Genomic DNA, 22,999 nt, shown 5'->3' on the forward strand with positions numbered 1-22,999 from the left:
TTTCGCCTCTTGCCTTCTCCATCACCAGCACGGCTCTTGGTATGCACAGCAGTGCCCGAATGCAGGTTCCACTATATAACCTTTAAACACCAGCGGCCACTGCTGACTGCTACAGAAATATGTTTCACCCAGAAGTCTTTCACCTGAAGAAAAAAACAAAAAAACTCTCTCACCTCCTGCCGAGCAGAGGCCATGCAGGATCAATAAAAGACCACTTTATATGTGTGTGTGTGTGTGGTGTGTGTGTGTGTGTGTGTGTGTGTGTGTGTGTGTGTGTGTGTGTGTGTGTGTGTGTGTGTGTGTGTGTGTGCGTGCGCGCGCGCGCGCGCGGGGCTCTGGCTCACTGTTATTGCGTAATCTCGTAGCCCCCTACGTTGGGCGATTGTTTCATGCATGTCGTTTCCAGTCAGTGTCTGAAGACGCCGCTCTGTTCAGCATGTCGGCTATTAGGAGACTCTCAGAACTGTGTCCGCGTGCACTAAACGTTTGGACGCACTCGCACGAGCGTACATCTGCGGCGCACACACGGGAGTCTTGATAGTGTTACACGTGGCGTACCTAAATCAGAAATAAACATGTAAATTGGCTGAGTGATTGCATATTTATTCTCACGCTGAAATGAAAAGAGGAACTCATTGTTGATGCACGTGTCCCAGAACGCGTCTATTTATTAAATCTTGGTCATAAGATTGTCCTTTTTTTAAAGCCCTCTCCCTCCTCCGCGCCTCGCCTTTTCCTCCCTCCCTTTGCAGATGTTGCCTCTCCGAGCACCTCATCAGGACCATTTACCTTTGCGGCTGTCTGCAGCCACAGCTCGTGACAGTCACGCTGGCGCGGAAGGCAACAGTGGAGGCAAATCATTCTGCTGATCCCAGCACCTTTTGGTTAGTAAGGGAAGCACCAGCACCTCCTTGATCGGTTCCCTCCGCCCTTTTTTTTCTCTTTCTTTTTTTTCTTTTGCCAATCGCCATCCCACGACAGCCTACCCGGAGGAAAGGAGTCTGGGAGGGGAAAGCGAGGACACACCCGCACATACTGTACCCGGTGTACACTGCGAGGATGCTGCAGACAACATGAGGTGACGATCATCGACTGCCCCACATTGGATTTTTTTTTTACCCGCTCTGGAGACCTGATTGTCGCAGCTGGTTATTCACCTTCCTGGTTACCGGGAGCATCAACTCCCACCAGATATGAAAAAGATACCTGCAGGTATGTTGAAGATCAAGATAAAGCAATTTATCATCTCTGATATATATACTGACATACACATATATACACAGTATACATATATATATTTTAAAGTCTTGGCATTTTGTGATATTAGGCAATAAGCAGTTATAGATTTGTTGTATGTTTCATAAGGATGTTATTTAGTAAAACGGTGCTGCCACTCTGAGTGGAGATGATGCAGGCAAGAGATATATATATATATTTTTTTTTTTCTCTTGGAACCTATTTCCTTCCGTGGATAAATTATTTATAGATGTTTTTGAATATTTCAGAGACGGGCACCATTTCAAGACTAAAATGCTCCAACAAAACAAAACTGAAGTCAGTTAGTATGAGGTGTGTGTGTGTGTGTGTGTGTGTGTGTGTGTGTGTTTTGTTTGGTACAGCAGTAAATCTCAAAAGCGTCTCATACATTTGTGTTCAGACCGCAGTGGATTTCTATGATATTCTAGACAGGATGCTGTCTGTATGAATTCGGTGCCTGCTGCATTGCCATATTCATGCATGGCTTTACTGCAGAAAAGGTAGTTCCATTCATTTCAGTGGGTTTTGTCCATTGCAGCAGATCAGTGTCCTAATTTACGAGTTTCCATATGCTTTTATGTGCCAGTTAGCCCCAGAGTTTACCTGCATTGAATCAATTTATATGCAAGGCGGATGGCTTATTTGCATATTCATTAGCCCGAGTCAGGAGCAGGACTGTCAGCCTCAAGTTTCCATGAGCTGATTCATTGTTGCATCAATTGCCTTCTCAGGACAGTATAACTTTACATAAGTCATATCAAATCTACTGAGGGCGGCTTCATTTGCATCTATTTTCAGTTGTTAAAAGCATTCCTGACATCTCCGGATTTAATGGCAGAAGTATTGAGTGCTGAATCATGTCTCCGGTTTACCTGACCTTGTTGTCTGTCTTTGCTTTATCTGTCCTGCATGCAGTCAGGTCCTAGGTGACATCCTGTGGCCGTCAGGTCTTTACGGTGTCGAGCCCCCTCCCTATCCTGGCCCCTGCCTGCAGTTCTCCAGGCTGCAGGACCCAGACTCACTGAAAAGTGCAGGCCTCCTCCCCCTGCAGAATGACTGTAGCCACCGGCGACCCCTCTGACGAGGCGGCTGCACACCCGCAGGACTACGACCCGGAGGCCGACCACGAGTGTTGTGAGAGGGTGGTCATCAACATCTCAGGGCTGCGCTTTGAGACTCAACTCAAAACCCTCTCCCAGTTCCCTGAGACTCTGCTGGGGGACCCCAAAAAGAGGATGCGGTACTTTGACCCGCTGAGGAACGAGTACTTTTTTGACAGGAATAGACCCAGCTTTGACGCCATATTGTATTATTACCAATCAGGGGGCCGGCTAAGAAGGCCGGTCAACGTCACCCTTGATATTTTCTCAGAGGAGATTCGGTTCTACGAGCTCGGCGATGAGGCCATCGAGATATTCAGAGAAGACGAGGGTTTCATCAAGGAGGAGGAGCGGCCTCTTCCAGATAATGAGTTTCAGAGACAGGTGTGGCTGCTGTTTGAGTACCCAGAGAGCTCAGGTCCTGCTAGGATTATTGCCATAATCTCTGTCATGGTCATCCTGATATCTATTGTCAGTTTCTGCTTGGAGACCCTCCCCATTTTCCGCAATGACGATGACGATATGCACAAGTCTCACTCGAAAATCTATTATCCTGAGACCAACACCACAATCATCAGCTATACGTCCACCTACTTCACTGACCCCTTCTTTATCCTGGAGACTCTCTGCATCATATGGTTCTCCTTTGAGTTTCTAGTGCGCTTCTTTGCCTGCCCCAGCAAAGCGGGCTTTTTTGGTAATATAATGAACATAATTGATATTGTTGCCATTATCCCATACTTCATCACTCTTGGCACAGAGCTCGCAGAAAAGCCAGACGATGGTCAGGCGGGTCAGCAAGCCATGTCTTTAGCCATTCTCAGGGTCATCCGCTTGGTGCGAGTCTTCAGAATTTTCAAGCTCTCCCGTCACTCCAAGGGGCTTCAGATTTTGGGTCAGACCCTGAAAGCCAGCATGAGAGAGCTGGGCCTGCTCATTTTCTTCCTCTTCATAGGGGTCATCCTTTTCTCGAGCGCCGTCTACTTCGCCGAAGCAGACGAGCCCGAGTCACAGTTCGAAAGCATCCCGGATGCGTTCTGGTGGGCGGTGGTGTCCATGACAACAGTCGGCTACGGTGATATGGTCCCAACGACAATCGGTGGCAAGATCGTGGGCTCCCTCTGTGCCATTGCAGGGGTGCTGACCATTGCCTTGCCCGTGCCTGTCATTGTGTCCAACTTCAACTACTTCTATCACCGCGAGACTGAAGGTGAAGAACAGGCGCAGTACCTGCAGGTCAACGTGCCCAAAGCCGATTCGGCCGAGGAGCTGAAGAAGAGCCGGAGCGGCTCCACCATTAGTAAATCGGACTATATGGAGATCCAGGAGGCGGTGAACAACAGCCGCGAGGACTTTCAGGAGGAGAACCTTAAGACGGCCAACTGCACGCTGGCCAACACAAACTATGTAAACATCACCAAAATGCTCACAGACGTGTAGTCTTCTGCTTTTTTCCTCCCCGTCACAGCGGGAAATGTGGAGCTGAGCAACTGGACGGGACAGGCGTACGGCCTCCCATCTCACGTGTGCTGGAAAATAAAGGCAATAGAATTTAGGATGTTGATGATGATGATGATAGACAGTGAAAAAAAAATGCAAAGACCATCCGCTCACTCCTTGCTCATCCTGTCTTCCCTCCTCACAACTTGCCCTTAAAACTCCTGATAACTGTCAAACAGAGTGAAATTTCAAATTTTGCATTTCTGCATGGAGTTTGCTTTTATCTTTGTGTGTGTGGCTGATTTAAAAAAAAAAAAAGAATAACAATTCTTTAAAATGTCCTGCTCACAACGGTAGCTAATAGTAGTGCACAAAAAGAAAAGAAAAGGGGAGAAACAAGGCAAGAAAAAAAGAAAAAAAAGCCACACAAGCCCTGCTTTCGTTCCCTATCCCTCGGCCCCTCATTTCCCAAGGCAAGCTGCTCTGCCATGCGCTTTCTGAAGAGCCCTACTTGTGCGCTACATATGCTGCTTCCTGGAGCCAATGAAACGAGAACTGTCTTATGCTATACCATTTTGAAATAAGAGGACGTGTGAGCATAAAGCAAGCTCCCTTCAGCGCTGATATAGCCTGTGGGCGACTTGTGACGAGGTTGGTGGTTAAGCACACCACGTTATTTCAAGGATGAATGACAGCCATCAGCGCGTAGCTTATGGTTCGACACCTTTTTTTCCCAGCAGACATCAGTATCTGATGAATGACTGAGAATGGCCTTGACTTTTCACTGCTTTGGTCTTACTGTATGTATTGCAATGCAAGCTTTCCTCCCTTCCATTCACCCAAAACTGGTCTTACTGCAGAGCTTTGAGGACAACTTGAATGTTTCTTCTTGTTTTGTTTGTTTTTCACAGTTTCACACACACACACACACACGCACACGCACACCCGCACACACACACACACACACACACACACACACACACACACACACACACACACACACACACACACACACGCAGTACGTATTCAAATAGTAGGTTAACTGTGACTTAACTGATAGCCGATAGGTAGATAGGTGCTGTTAGTAGTAAACATTTAGTCAGTAGATTATTGCATGACATTTTTATCTGAATGAGAATTTCCACTTGTTTCTCGACTGCCACTTGCTTCATCACACCACTGTGTATTTGTCTGTACACTGCCTTCTGTACAAATCCACACTTTAAAAAAGGCCGACTGCAGGTAGCGGTCACGCGAACCTAAAGCTGTACGTTAGAAGATTTCTTAAGGAATAATCATAAGGCGAAATACCACCCGAAACTAGGATGCGGCGTCCTCGCCGATACTAACATTCCATGTAGAAGTCATTGCGTTAAACTTTCGCCAGGTCGTTGGGCTGTGATTTCAGCCGCAAACTCACACTCTAGTTTTAGACATCAATCCCAGTTGCACCTGTGATAGACTTGCAGCGCTGTCTTTTTCACAGGTTTGTCACACGATTGTGTCCTCATGATGAAAATAGCAACTTTTTAGGATTTGTGTATAGAACAAAGCTTCCCCCCCCAAACTGCCTTTTTATCTGGGTTTACGCTAATCTCTTAGTGTTGCATGACCTCAAAAACATTCCTAGAAGCATGCATTTAAGATCAAAGAAGAAGCCAGACAAAAAAGTGTAATTAATACAATAGATATATTTATTGCTTATATGAAATATATGTATACAGACAAGACACATATACAGTACACTTTTATCGGAGAAATAAAAAACTTAAAATAGCAATGTTTAAGAGAAAGCAAGAGCCTTTCCACAATGCGCAGTTCATTGCCATGTTTTTATTTTCAATGACAATAATAACTGTTCTGAGCACAGTTTCTATGTTCTCCTGTTTCAGAGGCTGTTGAGAGTGCCGGAGACACACTCTTACTAGCCAATTCAAAAGCATATTCTTTGCTAGTGACAGACATTTAGATAGTAAACGTTTGCTTAACTCAGTATAAAAATGCCTTCTGTGAATTAATTGTTGAAAGGCAGGTCGGTGTCCAAAACGGTATCACCCCATACCAGAGTCAGAGATTTTGTATTGGCGTTAAATTGTTCAGAATTTAAATGGAGCCTGGCTGTCCTCTAAGAAGTCTTACAACGCCAGAAACTCAATCTGTCTTTAAAAGTTGGCATCGAATGTGAACTAGGTTCTGATTCTAGGATTGTGTCCAGCTGAGATTCATCCATCGTTCGCTCAACACTGCCAAGGTAACAGTCAAAGGCAGTAGCGTCAATATGGGAAGTGATAATTAGCAGCAGTGTAGCAGGTATTGGCTAACCGAGGGGGTTACTCTGACTTCACTCCTGAGTCTCTTGCCTTTCTTCATCTTTTCACAGACGTCTTAGGGAATTAGAAAGGTGATGGATTAGGAGAAGGCCTGTAGCAACAACTGTCTAAACAAATTCTGTCATGCCAGGATGTACATCTTTATTCTTAGGGTTTCATTCTGCTTACTAGGGTCTATAACCTGCAGTAGCAAAATGTATTGACACCATCGCTGCCAATATGTGCTCAGGATGCCTCATCCAACTGCCTGACATGAGGCTTCTGACATCGCCTCTCTGTCCAGATCCGTGTCTGCTCTCATGTATGTTGAAAGGGTTGTGGAGCAGTTCTGTTAGTTACTTTCCCGAGAGTGGCATGAAGGTGGATTGAGATGTTAAAATGGTCTGTGACTCGAGGTAGGACCAGATTAGATAGTTATTTAGCAATATTCCCATAATCCTTTGGTGGATGGGTCTGTGTGGAGAACAAAGATGGGGTTTTTTTGTTTTAAAAGAATGAACCTTAACGGAGCTCCACAGTCCAACCAAGATCTGGTTGATCATCAGTTGAGTATTGTTGTGGGTGTATGGATGCACAGCTCTGTAGGAGTTGTTTGTGCGTGTGCATGGGTGAGTGTGTGTAAGTGTACATGTGTGTATGGGCGAGAAAGAGAGAGAACCACTGAATGTCAGCGTCTTAGCCTGGTTGTACAGCTGCATTTATGAAACAGCCATTTGCATATATCTGTATATGTGGGGAAAAAGAACCACTCACAGTCTGACCAAAAATATTTGTCTATGCATGCAAATGCATTGTATCTTTATTGTCTGCATTCCATTTGTTTTGTTTTTCTTTACATATAAATGATAAATGTTACAGATACATGCAACATTTATCTGTTATGTTTGAAATTGGGCACGTCACTATACCTCAGCCAAATTCATTGTAGCAACTCACACACGGGAGCCCACGAGTTGAATATTGACAGTTATTTCTGCTTAAAGCACAAAGACCAGTAGAATCATCCTCATCTGTAGACCTGCAGATTTAATCTGTGAAAAGTTTTTATTCAGTCAAAACAAAGTCCATTCAAAAGATGTTGTATTGCTTTAGAAGGAGCACCACAGCCTCTAAAAAAACCCCCCACCTCTCACCTGCTGAGGGACCCACCAGCAAATCCACTCCATGAGAAGGGCGCCCAACAGTGAATACACTGAGAAATCTATGCAGAGTATGCTTACTAGCTGGTAGCTGAGAAGGTTCAAATACAGAATGTTTTATGTTTTATTACACGTCGATCCTGAGAGCTGACGCCGCATTTGAAAACGAACCACAAGAGAAACGCTTTGCAATATTCTGCTGCTGGACGTCAAACACTCACACGTTGGCTGAATGTGAATGTGAGCTTTTCTGAACTTCTGTTTGTTTGAACTGCGATGTCAGCTCTTTGAGACAACTCACACATACAAAAAACTCATACATATGGGGAAACGAGAAGATCAATATGCAATCTGTATGCATGTGTGCGTTTGAGGACGAACATTTTCTTTTCTTCTTTTTTTCGGTTGACCCCCCCAGAGCCTGGTAGTGTGGCATCCACTGAAACAATATGTACAGTTCTCCCCCCCCCCCCCCCCCATATCATAGAGGCCTGAAAACATCCATCAATGTTGGTACAGTGGATAATGGATTTTCTTTCTATGAAATGAAATGTGAGAGAATAATGTAAATAATAACCAATGGATGATGGAGCAAAAACCATGTACTATATACTGTATGTGAAGTCTGGATTTAAAACGTAGTATTATCTGCACTTTACAAGACAAAAAGGACAATCTATGGACAAGAAAAACATGTGAAATCTAAGATGCATATACTCCTTCCAAATGATCATAACCCTGACAAAGTAATATCAATAATAAAGCCAATAATAATTCAACTGAAATGTTGTGATCAGTGTGTTTATTGTGTGTCACCTGCTAGTAATTTTTAGTATGAAGAAGACACACGCGAGAGATGTTCATCAAACGTTTCTGCAGCCTTCTTCACATTGTTCGCCAGGCATTTATTTAGTCAGCAAAATGATTTGAGGAGCTAATTTTAGCTGAAGAGCATCTGCGCTGATGCAAAATGCCACGAATCGATTAAAGGGCCCCTTAGTTGTTATTTTTAGGACACCCAGAGCTTTGTAGCCACGGGCAGTGTGGAGGACATTTTCAAACGTCTCCTGGTATCTTCAGCTCCTTCCTCCCTTTAAGTGCACGGTGTATGCTCCCTGCAGTTTAAAAGAGAGAGCAGGGTGTTCTATTAATAGCCTTTTTGTTAGAGAAAGAGAGAGGAGCAGGAGGAGGAGGATGAACGTGAGCGGAGGTGGAGACGGGGTGGAAAGGAGATGGCAAAGGAAAAGAAATCCTTCACGGTGAACTCTTCATAGGAGGACACAATAGGGGGGGAAAATGACATATGGGAAAAATGTTTATTTCTTTAAGATCCATAAATTCTGCAATTGCAATTTGGAGATAATACAAGCAGACGTCTCTTGTGATGTTATTTATTTATTTTCTGCCTCTACTCTCCTCACGGTCACATCCACACCTGCACGGTTTTGCGAGGTGGCTGGCGTCATGTTCTGTGCTTCCTGCTATCTTTAGTCCGCCCGTGGTTTAACCACAGCTCTGCATTGCGAACGGGAACACTCGGGGCCCTCTGTGCTGTAGCTACATCTCTGCTGTAGTCATTATTCTTGCTTTGATCCGCCGATGCAGTGCAGCACTCTGCAGCTCGCTTCACAGAAACCAGGGCAAAACGGGAAGAGGCAAGCGAGATGGAGCAGCCCAAACCATGGACAGGGGCCGCAGGAACACAGGTCTGCTGCAGGTGGCCGCTGATGTCTGTGGTGAAAAATGTATCTTATTCATTTCCCTGTGATAGGAAACACACTTATTAGACAACACCATCCCGGGCCGACCCCCCCCCCCCCCACACACACACACACACACACACACAGGCTTTCTCCCTTTTCGGATGGAGCCAAGACATCAAGGCTCCCAGGCTACAGCAAGTCAGACATAAGATATACATTTGTTTGGTGGCGAATTCTGCTTTTGCGCACAATGTTCAGAGTTCAACGATACAAGTTATTTCTGAAAACAACTAAATGATAAATGGCCACAACAATGCCTGTTGTTGTTATTGTTAGGGAGGAGTGTGAGTGTGTGTGTGTGTGTGTGTGTGTGTGTGTGTGTGTGTGTGTGTGTGTGTGTGTGTGTGTGTGAGTGAGTGTGTGTTGTTTGTCAGGGATGGTAGCATGCCCACATCGGGGGAACGGTTGAGCAGTCATACAGGCTTGCACTGTGCTCACCAGCCGGTAATTAGGAGCCAAGCGCTGTGGGATTTGCTGCTAATCCACAGGGCTGCCCCGGCACCAGACCACACCTCGTTATTAGGAGGTGTTCTGATTTTTACACGCATTAACTCCTGCCCTGATATCAACCACCAGTCATCACCCGAGGTGCCCTGCAGCCAGTTGAAATGGTTGCTTCTTTAGCAGACTAGGGGTGACTGGGTCCTAGATGTTTGGCTCGAGGTGAAGATTAAAATAATGGAAATGGGTGTTCAGTTTTATGTGGAAGCTTGTTTGTGCAGTGATGAGTAAAAATGGAGAGAACAACATTACTGCCCTCTAGGGGTGGTGTTGAACAATGTACCTCAGTTGTATCAGAGTTAGACTAAAACAGGTTATTTTTGTTCAAAGGCAAATTTAAAATGCATCTTTAACAATAGAATAATTCAAAAATACTCAATTACAAGTAAAAGTCCTTACTTATGTGAAAGTACAGAAGTATTATCGAAGAATACAAGTAACAAAAGTAAAAGTATTCATTATGCAAATAAATGCCCCCTCTGAGTATATATGAATATATTATTGTATACTATTATACTAGATTATAAATATGATGCATCAATGTGTAAGTAGTAGTTTTCTGTTGAAGCTGCCCAAGTTGGAGCAAGTTTTAACTACTATCTATCATTTTCTCTAATCTTTGCTACTTTTGTGAAATGCTCGATAAATGTATCTCTTTGGGCTTCAAACTCTTACATAAAACAGAGAAGGTTTATTGGGAAAACAACTCATAAATATCTGAAATGTGATAAGAGGCCCCAACTTGACACTCTGTTTTTTTTATAAGAAGCCAAAAGAAAGACAGAGGTTGTGAATCACTGGATTAATCTGAAAAGTAACTAAAAGCTGCAGATGTCAGATAAACATATTAGAGTAAAAAGTAAAAAAATATATATTTTAAAAAGGGTGGAATTATAGTAAAATAGAATTGCAATGAAAATATATTTTACATAAAATATATTTTCATATACTATAGGATTGCCTTGCACTGCTGCTTGAAAGAAAAACGATCTATTCGATCTAAAAAAACTGATTTATTCTGCATAAGTACTGCATGTTTTCATGGGTCTAACCAGTAATTGAGTCTCTCTCTTCTAGTAAAGAGATAAGTAACAGTAGTGTTGGGTTTCCAGACACAATGGGACACATGTCCACGCCTGCTCCCTCCAGAGTCATACGGAGGATCAATACACTCACATAGTGTGATGGCCCCATTGAGAACAAACACACACACACACACACACACACACACACACACACACACTAATGACCAATGGGCTGGGTTAAGGTCAGCCAACATGCATCCTTTCTCATAGGGGATGGTGAACTTGTGAGAGCACTAACTGGACAGATGCTCCCGAGCTCATAAGCACACACAAAACCAGGAGACATGGAGTTATATGAAAGACCGGACCAGTATGTCGAGTAGAGAAAATCCTCTTTTACATAATGACAAGGTGGGCTGAATAAACAAAGTGGGGAAGGGTCACAGGAAACCCGGTGATGATCAGGTGGCAGGACTTCGATAAGCTTCACTAGCAGGTGTCAATGTGTGGTGTTTGTGCGGTACACAGAGGCCTTCTGACCTGAGGGGTGGAGGGATCAATAAACTCTGTGAGCCATCCTCGTGGAAGTTTAATATCAGTGGAGGCAAGGTTTGGCAATCTTCTGTCATCTGAGGCGACGACATATGAAGTACAAAAGAAGCAAGTTCATGTTTAGGAGCCCCGGGCTGTTTGTGCCGCTGTTGGAGGGTTAGAGAGATTATAATGAATGGACAAAAATACAATACAACAACAACAACAACAACCTCGTGGGGCTGTAAAAGTGGAACAGAGTTTTGTTAAAAACTCTGTTACTTGCTTTCTAAATTGCAGGGAATGGCTCTGTTCATGGTAAATGACTCATTTTTGGGTTGTGAAAAGTCCTTCTAGCTGGTGTTCATCCTCCTACAGCATTACACTTGACTTTCTCTTCAGATAGTTCTTTACTTCTTCTTCAGGACGTTGAAGAGTGTCTGGATTACTGCATTAATTAAATTAAATACCACTGTAGTCACAAGGACTTCCACATTATGTCTTGACCAAGAATGCAGCGCCTAGAAATGACATAAAACATCACACACCACGAACATAAAACATTCATAAATAGAGGCAATTCAGTGAATATCCATGAAAGTGGAGAGTAGACGTGAAAGCCCCTGAAAGCATTAAAGAAAACGCTCATCAGCTATCTATTGTATTCAAAATGACACATATAAATGTGATGACCAAAAGACACTTATCAAGTTAAATTTTAAACTGTACAAACATTGAACTTGCTGTCACCCCAATCTGTGATGAAGTGAGGGAAAATGACTCCAGTAAATATTTGATCAGGGTCATTTTTTTCTAATTATCTCGAGGTAAAAACAGTATCCTTGCTGCTGGCTACATCTGGTGGAGGCCATTTCCAACATGTCGACCAGGAAAAGAATGTCAGGGGCTTTAAATATCCTGTGTGAGTTAATATTTTATCAACATCTCAGTCCCAGGGCCTCCCCCCTCTTACATGCCACTTCCAACTCTGAGATTGTGCACAGAAACAAACGGGAAATCTTTAACGCCTCAACCGCATAACTTCCCTATCCATCTCGTCCTACCTCATATATGCTGCTTGTTATGCAAATAACTTGGCTTCTTTCTGCTTATCAGTTCAGTACTGCATGTTCCCTTTTATAGAAAACGTCACAGCTAATATGAAAAACTGTCTTATCGGAACGATTAGAACAGAAAGGAATCGTTTAGAGAAAAATGAAATCCTAATGAAACGAGGACATTCAAATGTGCTTGATAAGCAGTCCAATTTAAAATGACAAACAGAAAATGAGCTAAGCAGCAGAAGGAAGGTAGCATCTCCTCATGTGTGTGTGTGTGTGTGTGTGTGTGTGTGTGTGTAAGGGGGTGTTATGGTGAATGTGTCCCACTCCGCTCACGAAGCGTATTCATTATGTATGCAGTGATCTCTTGATGAAGAGAGAGCCTCTTGCCTCAGCGTCGTCATCACTGTGTGGATGACGCTGATTGTGTTCCTTCGCCAAAATCCACAAAGATAGAAGACCAGCTGTGAGTGTGTGTGTGTTTCTAATCCATTTTGGGTTTGGAGGAAAACCTGCATCAGAGGCCCTAGAAAGGCACACGCCTTAAAGGGGACATATCATACTCATTTTCAGGTTCATATTCTTGTATTTTGGGTTTCTACTACAATATGTTCACATGCTTTAGTGCTCAAAAAACACATTATTTTTCTCATACCATCTGTCTGAATATACAGCTGTATTCACCCCCTGTATGTCTGAAACCCCCCTGAACTATATCATCTGTAAACATCCAACCATTGATTTACTTCTTGGAATTCAACTTCAAGATACAAGATGTTTATTGTCATTCCGGTTATACAAGTACAATCGTATGAAATGCTTTTGCAGTGCGGCTCAATGAGAGAGGGGAAATAAAACGTAAATATAAAAAGACATACAAAATATATTTACAACACATAACTTTAGCCTACAGTATATATAGCCTAAAAATGAGTATGTTGTAGTTAATTTGGATAAACTGTCAGCTTGTTTTGATCACCTCACTACTCATGTATTGCCTAACTTCTTCCCAGAACCGAATGAAAGAAGTGAAAAATGTACATTGCCAAAATTGACAAACTATGAAAAGACCAGTTTTAAAAGTGAACACGATTATCCGTCAAATCAATAAACATTTTTGAATTACTCAAGACAGCAGAACAAGCTGCATTGTAAAATAAACACAGACTTATTATCACTTCATAATGTTGTTACCGTGAAAGTGTTGGATAACAGTTGCCTTCTACACTTCCAGAAGATACAGAGTAACTTTAACATTCATTGGAGGCAATTTTTCCGGCCTGACGAATGTCCAATATTCCATCTCCTTTTTTAGCTCTGTTTTGGTCTCCACCAACCAGGTAAACATCTGGCTCTTTAGCTGCTAAATACCGCACTGTGTTCACCAGCTGGTTGCTGACTGTTGCCGCTGTCAATGAGGTTGTTGACAGCAGAGAGTGAACCAAAACAGTAAAGTGTAAGGCCGTAAAACTAAAACATCAGACTCTAAAACACTCTATAGAGGGGAACTGCCAAGTTTACTTTTGCAATCATACTGATATTTAAAAGTATGAATTCTTGCAATTTTAACTGCTATGCAGCGAAATATGTTCTGTACTGCCTGACCCTTAAATATAATAATAAAAAGTGAACGTCTGTATCATGATGTAAGAAATTGGAGCCGGTTGCCTGCTGGCATAATGGGGTTCCTGGGTGGAGCGTTCATGTCAGGTGCAAGCAACAGGGAGGAGAGATAGTGAAGGAGGTTTAGCAGCTTGCTTTCATTTATTATTCATGTTTGATCAAAGAGAGTGATGCAGTAGAAACCTCCTGGAGGTGAACAAAGCCTTAAAGTGGCAATCCTTAGCATTTCAGTCCTGGTTGATTTAGGATTTCTATTTGAGTGAAAACAAAGCCATTGAGCTCAGAGTTTAGCAGTCTGGAGTCTTCGGCTGCGTCCAAAATATAGCACGCTAACATGCTATTTATCAGAAGTGAGTGCATCATTCCATTTGATCTGTTTATAATGAAGGCACACTTTAATTCAGCATTGATTTTTTGCGGGAATGTTAAAAAAGACACCCAGTTCTTAATATTGAAAAAATAAAAGTAAATTAAAAAAATTAAAATTAAAAATTAAAAATTAAAAATTAAAAATTAAAAATTAAAAATTATATATATATATATATATATATATATATATATATATATATATATTTATAAGTATTACAATACTTTTGTCAGTGGTTCATGGGCTCCATCACCATTGTGTTACCTGTTACGATAGATAGTGACTTAACAGACATTTATTTAAATAAAAATCTTAAATATTGCCACTTTCACAGAATGGATGAAATGATGCCATGTGTGTTATTACTATTTCTAAAAATTTCAAAGTATTATTTTATTGGGCAGTGATTCATACAGCAACACAGCAGTAATATGCCTACTTATCAATAAACTATGTTTGACCCATTCATTCTTTTATAAGACCCATACTACAGTGTGTGAAAACCAGTGCCATCACCTCTGCAATCTTAAAGAGTTATAGCTGTTCTATTCTCCCAACCCATGCAGCCACCGCACGGCAACAATGGCCGACAATGTTCCACTGGATAAGAAGATACCCGGTGTTCAGAGTTGAATACAGTACCTGTCTGTCTGTCCCCAGTGACATGGCAGCATCCAGGGCTTTTTCAGCACACGTCTATTTCCTGCACATACCGATACATGGAGGCCACAAAGGGCAACCAGAGACCTCACGAGTATTCAGCACAAGCGTCTGGTGCTGAAATATTTTATAAGCCAAGAAGAAATGTCGTTCCAGGAGAGTATACTCGCAGTAAGAGATTGCATGATGTCGTGTGGGTTTTGGAGCTGAACTGTGATGATAGGGCATATATTGACCTCAAATTAGAAGGGAATGTAAATTATCTTTATTATTATTCACAAATACAATATTTACAATTATTAGTTCACTATGTTCATTGTTTATTGAATATTGGCCTGTCGGTGTCATCAACCACAATTACTCCTGATTAATGGCAACAACAGTTCCGCATTGAAATTGATTTAACAACAAAAGCAATGCAGGGCAAACGATTAAAAATCGTTTGCCCTGCATTGCTTTTGTTGTTAATTCTTCATTTATAGGATGGGGTGTGTCTTAGAGTACCACTAACTACCTTCAAAAAACCAATGCAGCTGTGCACAAGAGTGCAATAGGCTACATGTCCTCATACAACTTTTGTGGGATATATGAGTTACGGCACATTATTTTTCATAGGTATAGCTACAAATGCCGGATGAGACCAGCCTGCAATAGGCTCTCACGCTAAGTCAGTGTTCCCTTAGACGAAGAGTCTACAGCCATGCTAGTAGCTCTGTGAAGCTGCACTCAGGTGCAACGATGTTTTGAGCTAAATGCAAACATGAGCATGCTATCATTCTCAAAATGATAACACAAACGTGCATTTTTTTAGCAGATGCAAAGTTCACCCTGTTCAGCATTTTATTTTAGCATGATAGCGTGCTCATATATTCGATTGCTGGATTAAAAGTCAGGGGATCGTCATAGATATTGTTATTTATCATGGGTACAAATTTCTGGACCAAGTTATGTTCCAATCCATCTGGAAGATGTTGAGATATTTAAGTGAAACGTTTGATCTGCTGCTGGCATTGTAATCCATGAAATATTTGTTGAGATTCCATCTCCAATTAAAATGTTTACATTTATTTTAGACCACAATTAAAGCAGTTGACCACCAAATCAGAAAAAGGTCACGATGAAGTAAAACATCAACACTTAAAGTTTTCTGTGATGCCTCAACACATAAACATGTCATTCTCATTGTTGCTTTTTGGCCACCAACCCCACTGACTTTCAACAAAGACTAAATGGGAGAGGGCAAGGAGGCGAACACGCACACCGAAAAGCTGGTGTGTGACCAATGAATCCTACGCACCCGTGTGAAATATGATAGAGAGCCAAGCAAGAGCACCTGGCAGACAGACGGACAGATTCAGGACTTCACTAGCGATGAGAAAAATGAGCCGTGTGTTTCACAAACACAAGTTTACTTCAGTTTGTGACTCGTGACACTGATGGGGGGGGGGGGGGGGGGCAGATTGAGAAACAGACTGGTGAAGGGAAACAGGGTTTCTATTCAGAGATGACAAAGAACTTGGAGGTTTCAAGTGACTTCTACTGTCCTCATGTGAAGGTCGTGTGGATTGTGTTGCTGTTGATGCATATTAATACAGTATTGTAGAGTATTTATAACAAAATAAAAGGGGTTGCATGTTTAAAAAACACCATGTGAACAGGGAGCTCGTTGAGGATTTGAGTTTTTTCATGTTACTCAGACGGACCGAATCGATGGAAAAAACATGTGGTTGTTCAAAACATCTGTCTTGTTTATAGATTTAACTGTATCTGCCGTGCCTTCTGTCAAAACCTCTCGCTTTAGAGAGATTTACAACTGTTCCTTAAGACTCTGCCATTGCCTGTTTGGATATTTAATCTAAGAGGATCCATGAGTGAGTTAAGACAAGCTTCTTTCACTGCTGAATAACAAGGTAAATTCAATTTGATGCTTTTAAACACTGTTAATATTTGAATAATCACATTTAATCAAATTACAAACCTTGATTTTTCTTTAGACAGTTTTTAAATAGATGCTTTTAAATATAAGCAGTAAAGCTAATACATGATATGCATGCTCTGATTATTATATTTTGTAGTCCCAGTAGCAGTTGTTTAAGTGTTATAGTTGTTTTCATAATTAGTTGTGATTGTATATTCCTAAACTTCCTAAGTTCAGTGATGAAGTCCTTTGTTGTGGATCACATTTCACTGTTCAACAAGTCTTTCTTCATCTGATCATCACAGCTGAATGTTAAGCAGCTAAGTTTAAATGTGATGAATCTCACCTTTAACTCCTCACTATCATATTGTTTTGTAACTTACAACAGGCCATATGGGAACATGAGGAGGAGGCTCTGTACCTCGGGAGGCTTTGGATGAGCTCGGAGTGCCTGCGGCCACGAATTCTCCCCGTCCAATGGTGAGCAATGTTGTAGTCAAAATAGTGGGTGGTGCATTCAGGCATTCATCCTCACTGTGTTGTTGCCGGATGGAGAATTGTGCTTGTGATGGAAGGAATCTCTAAAGGAATCTACAGTGTGTCACAGCATCTGTAGGTTGATGCTAAAAGATGTTTTTGTGCTCTAGCAGCAGAAGAAAAAAATGAATGGAAAAGTGTAATTTAATCAGTGAGTTTAAACCATTGAGGATTGCAGTATTAAACGTCACGGCCGCTCTCTGATTGGTTTTTCGCGAGTGCTCGCCTCCTCCCCTACCGTGTCGGGTCCAAAGAGTCATCCAAGATTAGCACTTGTCTTTTGATTAGTGAGGCTGTGGCAACAATCCAGACATTTCTATTAAGTCGGTAGTATTTAGTCCACACTGTTCATCAATGAGGGTGATTCTCTGGGCTGATCTCCTGTGTTGCATAATCTCCTTAGTGGAGTAACTGCCCTTGGAGTCAGCTTCGGGGCAAATCCTCCGTCCAAACAGTGAATGGAAGTGTGCACTCGGAGAAGACAGAGAAACTGTTTTCAATAATTATTATTTTTTTGATGGAATTATTATTCCATCAAAAATGTACTGACACACCAGCTGACCAGCTTGTTGATCCTCACTGTGCAGAATGACGTATGTGCTGAGTTTTCCCATTTATCTGCTGAAGAGGTAAAGCTTCTCTCTGATCACCTTAAATCTGAATTTCAGACGTGTACAAACGAGCAGGACTTCGTGACATGACAACAGAGTTGAGGACTTGGACTCAAGTCGCACACACAGTGACTTGACTTGGACTTGTGACTTGGACTTGCAAAAATGAATTGTGAGCATCTCTGGGTTTGAAAGGCTAGATTGATGTGTTAAGTAACAGTAGGTTATAAGCTGTCATTAGTACCCAGTGTAAATATACAATACAGTTGTACTCTAACTGTTCTATATCCATATTTTTTCACTATTGCATTGCATCAGACTGTTTAACAACAAATCGATGCTGATACGCTAATAGATACAGTATAAAGACTTGGACTCTAGCTCAAAGAGCAAATGGCTTGTGAGCATCTATAATTCACAACTAGTCTGTGTGATGGAAATTAATCGTATTAATTTCCCTGTGAGAAATAAATGTAATGATAAAGCTCTCAAATATCTTTAAGTAATTAATTACCAGGGTCCCAGGCCTTGGTAGGTGATGCTGTTTTCATGGAAGAGGGTTAGGTTGTGAGGTCAGGATGATACTACAGCAAGTCAGACATAAGATACTCTATATTGTTATTTTGGTTTGGTGAGTTCGGATGGGTGATGAGTTTGTGAGTTTGTCTGCATGCACACAATATTCAGAATTAAGCGATACAAGTTACATCTAAAAAGAACAACATGATAAATTGCCACAACTAGTCTGGAAGTTTAATCAAGTTCAATAGGACTTGAAACCTCCAGTGCTTATAGACAAAAATATATTTGCATATTTATTCAATAAGGGAGAATTACATATTGGACACAAACTATTATTCATAGCAGAGTATTTATCCTTTGTAATATGTGATCAACTATATTGCAGTAAGGCTGTATATAATGTTATTTACACTCGTGTCATTATAGTGAACCATTTACAGTATACTGTACTGTATTATTTTGGGTAACACATTGTTAAAGGACGTGTTAAACTCAGGAGGGCAGGGGAGGTTTTTTATGACCCCACAGAGTTTACAGTTTGTCACGTGATTTTAGAGTTTCATCTCTCTAATCAGGCAATTATTGTCTTTATTTAATAGTGATACTGAAGAGAGAACAGGAAATGAGGAGACGTGCAACAAAGGTGAATTTGAGTTACAGAAACAGAAAGTGGTTGCTCTCTCTTCTGGCTGTTAGAATATTTATCTGTCTGAATAAGTTATTGTTTTGGATCCCTCTTAGATATCTTTATGGTTTGGGATGTTTTAAGGTGCCATGCAGGTTGTTTGTAGGAATAAATATCTTCCATGATTGTATTCTAACTTTTTATTATAATTGTATTCATAATTTTATAAATTGCATTTTTGTTTAATCTAATTCTTTTATCTGTCTTATGTCTTTTATCAGTGTTGTTGCTGCCTGTCTTGGCCTGAGCACTCTTGAAATGGGGAATTTTTCATTGAGGCTTTAAATAAAAAAAAAACTCAAAGTGGGGACATTGCAAATAGATGGTCAAGCCCCTGCAATTGGCATTGTTTTTTTATATTGTATTCTATTGTCAAGACCACAGAGGAATGTCCAAACGAATTGAATAGAAAAGACAATATGTTGCAAACCCTTGTATTTTAATGAAACGATTATCAAGATAATTTCCTACGTTAGTCATTAAAGCTTCTTGTGACCCCTTATAGATATCAAGTGAAGCAACAAGGGATCGCGAGCCTGTGATTGAGAAACCCAGATCACTTGTGTGACACTGAATCCAGAGGAAATTCTGTCACTCTTGGGGTTTTGGATGAACACATGCCGGTGTTTTGAGCTGAAGGGGGTTTTCTATACTGTGGCTGTTTTGCCCTTGTGTGCTCCTGACCCAACCTTGTATGTTATTTGCAATGAGGAGAACCTCTGCCGCAATATATAGGATTACTAGACTGGAATAACCAGCTGCCTTTACAACTGCTATAAGATTACCAGGCTGGAATATCTAATCCGTGCTACCTGACATGCACTTTGAAATCCTGTCATCCTTAATGGATGAGCATATGGGCTTTTGAGGTAGAATTACTTAGATCATGTGCACAAGATGAGTAGACCACATATTTTGTTACTTTGTTTTTAGTGAAGACAAACAGTGGGGAGTGTAGGGAACGCACATGCAGGAAACTTCAACAGGTGCTGCATCAGAAAGTCAGAAAAAACATCTGCACGCTAAACTGACAGCTGCCAGCAAATTTAATCCAACAGAGCTCTTCTTCATCTGCCATAACCAATCACTATAACCAAAAGCAGTCACAAAGCGACATATAGACACAACCACTTAGGTGGTCGCGATCTGTGTGAGTGGACCAATCAGAGCAGAGCTCGATAATACTGTGTGATACTCAGACTGGAGAATAAAGAAATAAACATGAAGAAAATATTGTAAAAGAACAAATCAAATCTAATACATCAAAATTTGTATTGATACTAAAACAGTAAAGTTGCAGGCTGAACAGCTAAACAATGAGCTGGAACTCTTCATAAATTAAAATTTCAATTCCATTCAATATGCTTTATTGGCACGAATGTAACAAGGACAATATTGCCAAAGCGTCAAGTAATAATTATTTGTGGTTTCATCACTACAAGCGACACCTTTTACATTATCACTCTGTTTTAATAATTTTATGAAAACATTTTGTAGGTTCACTCTCACTGCTCTCATAATGTCGCTTTAAGCTCTCTCACTGTACGTGCTACACAGTTGGCGACTAGCTGTTGAACAAAGTGGAGCATTTAGTAGCTAAAGAACCAGATATTTCCTTTAGGAGTACATGGAGACATTTTCCAGATAATTGATAATGTTTCTCTTTAACTGCTGAATCGGCACCATATCATAAAATCTGTTGATGTTGTGTTCACGACTTCTTTCCATGTGGTCCCCAAAAAAAAATGATTATACGAATTTGATGTTCGTTTATACTACTACTCAGCTACATTTCCACTTTTTGCTCCACTACATGTATTTGACAGCTTTAGATAGTTTTACACATACAGATTACGAGTTACTGGTTCCTTTAAGACGCTGACCACGTAGTCACAACGTTTCATGTTTGACCCTGACCAGAGATCTTTGTCGCATGTCATCCCTCCTCTTCCTTCCCTCATTTGATCTCTCTACTATCGCTGTTGAATAAAAGAAGAAGAAAAAAACAAGAAAACTAAAGTTGCTATTAGAAACAAATGATACAAATTGTAGATTAAACCACCCAACAATCTATGGAATAGTAAAAATTGGCTCCAAAGACATGTTTTGTTTAATTAAGGGTTTATTTTAGACTCTTTCTATTAATTTATTCATTCATTGATTGGTTGATTGGTTTAGTGCACATCCATCTGTATTGCTGTAAATATGCCAGAACTGGCCAAAAGTCTACTTTTCATCTTTTGTCCCTGGACAGATGTTCTAAAGTCAAGCTAAAAAAAAGAATAAAATATAAAAATATCAGGGTTTTATAAACATGCAGAGTAATACTAAAAATATAGGATATTAATGTTACTAAAAAAAAAAACCATCATGCATTACATCATGCATTAATACTTCCTTCGCTTCACTTCAGTCTCCCCAGTGTTTCTTTCTGAACAAATATTCCTATCAGGCGTCCATGGCTCAAAGTCGAGCTCTGTAAAAGTGTGCAGGAGGGGTTTGTACCAATGCAGCGTCAGTATAGTTCACGCACAAGCGTGCTGATGGTGAAATTGCTTTGTCGACACAGTTTGTTAACGAGTAAGGTGAGTGTCATAGAGGTTGGGGCTGGACGCAGTGAGGGAGGGAGGGGTGATGGATCGAGGGCTGCGTAGAAGGACAGAAGGAGGTATACGTTATCCCCCTGTATACGCTGTCAGGAGTCCTGAGACGAGTGACACTGCAGTAGCTGCAGTCCACCTCATCTTGCAGCTCATATCTCACCCATTTACACACCCCTCTCCCTCTTTTACTGACACAAATCATTTAGCAGGGGAATGAATCGATTATTTACCCTCTCAGTCTGACTCTAATCTATGATCCCCCCCCCCACACTGTCCGTCTTCCTGTCTCTCTTCGCCTGTAGCAAATTCCATTACCAAGTGGCGGGTCATGCCTCAGCTAACTGCCTTGACATGTCCAGAACACTGCAGGATCATACGAGAAAAAGAAAAATACCACTATATATATATATATATATATATATATATATATATATATATATATATATATGGAGCATGTTGAGTCAGCTGAGTGATGTTTGTGTGTGCGCATGCACCTGCACTCTCTGCCTTCATGGGACAAACCTAGATGTTTATCTCAGGTACAAACATGTGAACTTTATATTCACTGATGCACATGAGCGTGATGTCCCGTGAGGACACATAATGAGATCATTGGGGGTGACTGTGTGTGGTGAATGTATGGCGAAGCGTATCCTGCAAAGTCCTAAAACAGTCTTCTGTGACCTTGAAGCCCTGTGCCTGCAGTGGTGTTGCTCACGCCGCAATGTTACAGCCAACTCCAGGCTGCAGCAGGAGGAGAGTGAGACGAGGGAATGATTTGTGACTTCAGGCAACTGGTTCTCTATCAGGTAACACAATATTCAACCTATGATGCCAAATTGGCCGCCCTTCTGAAAAAGTACTCGATTAACTTTGATTAAAGTTTGAGCTCCTCGAGAGAATTCAACAGAACAAAAAAAAAAAAAAGGAAGTGCAGCCCTTCTAATTTGAATTGAACATTTTAATTAGGCTCGTCACACTTTTTCAAAGCCACAGTGCCACTGTATTAATCTGACAAACCTTCAATAGCTGGCAGGCGCAGAGGTGTTGGAGTTGGCAGGGACAACAGAAATACATTAAAAAAAAACACACACATCTGCAGGCTTTTCTTGGAAAGGGACTGTTTTTACTCTCAACACCTACAAATCTATACTAAACAGCTCTATGGGAAATATGTGCCCAGAATAAATGACCTCAGTGAAAGCTTTAAGTGTTTATCAATGAAAGTGATTTTAGTGTAGTGCCTGATTCTTGTTTTTCCAAACAGGAACTGGCGTACAGGGCTGATTTCGAAAAGAATAAAAAAGCTTGATTGAGATTTTGAGG

At 41.2% G+C, this 22,999-nt stretch overlaps 1 protein-coding gene across 2 annotated transcripts; it reads left to right on the forward strand.

The window, feature by feature from the left end:
* Window positions 1–842: 842 nt before the first annotated feature.
* Window positions 843–8,034, forward strand: LOC137873971 (potassium voltage-gated channel subfamily A member 2). 2 transcript variants are annotated; one of them, XM_068712503.1, is made up of 2 exons: window positions 843–1,212; window positions 2,173–8,034. In XM_068712503.1, exon 2 carries the CDS (start codon window positions 2,310–2,312, stop codon window positions 3,795–3,797), a length of 1,488 nt encoding a protein of 495 aa, XP_068568604.1. In that variant the 5' UTR covers window positions 843–1,212; window positions 2,173–2,309; the 3' UTR covers window positions 3,798–8,034. The 2 variants fall into 2 exon arrangements, with proteins under 2 accessions (XP_068568604.1, XP_068568606.1); XM_068712505.1 differs by lacking the exon at window positions 843–1,212 and adding an exon at window positions 1,553–1,569.
* Window positions 8,035–22,999: the final 14,965 nt, after the last annotated feature.

Source organism: Cebidichthys violaceus, unplaced genomic scaffold (assembly GCF_023349555.1).
Source record: "Cebidichthys violaceus isolate CVI_PGR_0920_01 unplaced genomic scaffold, fCebVio1.0.p SCAF_17, whole genome shotgun sequence".
In the NCBI taxonomy this organism is placed as follows: Eukaryota; Metazoa; Chordata; class Actinopteri; order Perciformes; family Stichaeidae; genus Cebidichthys; species Cebidichthys violaceus.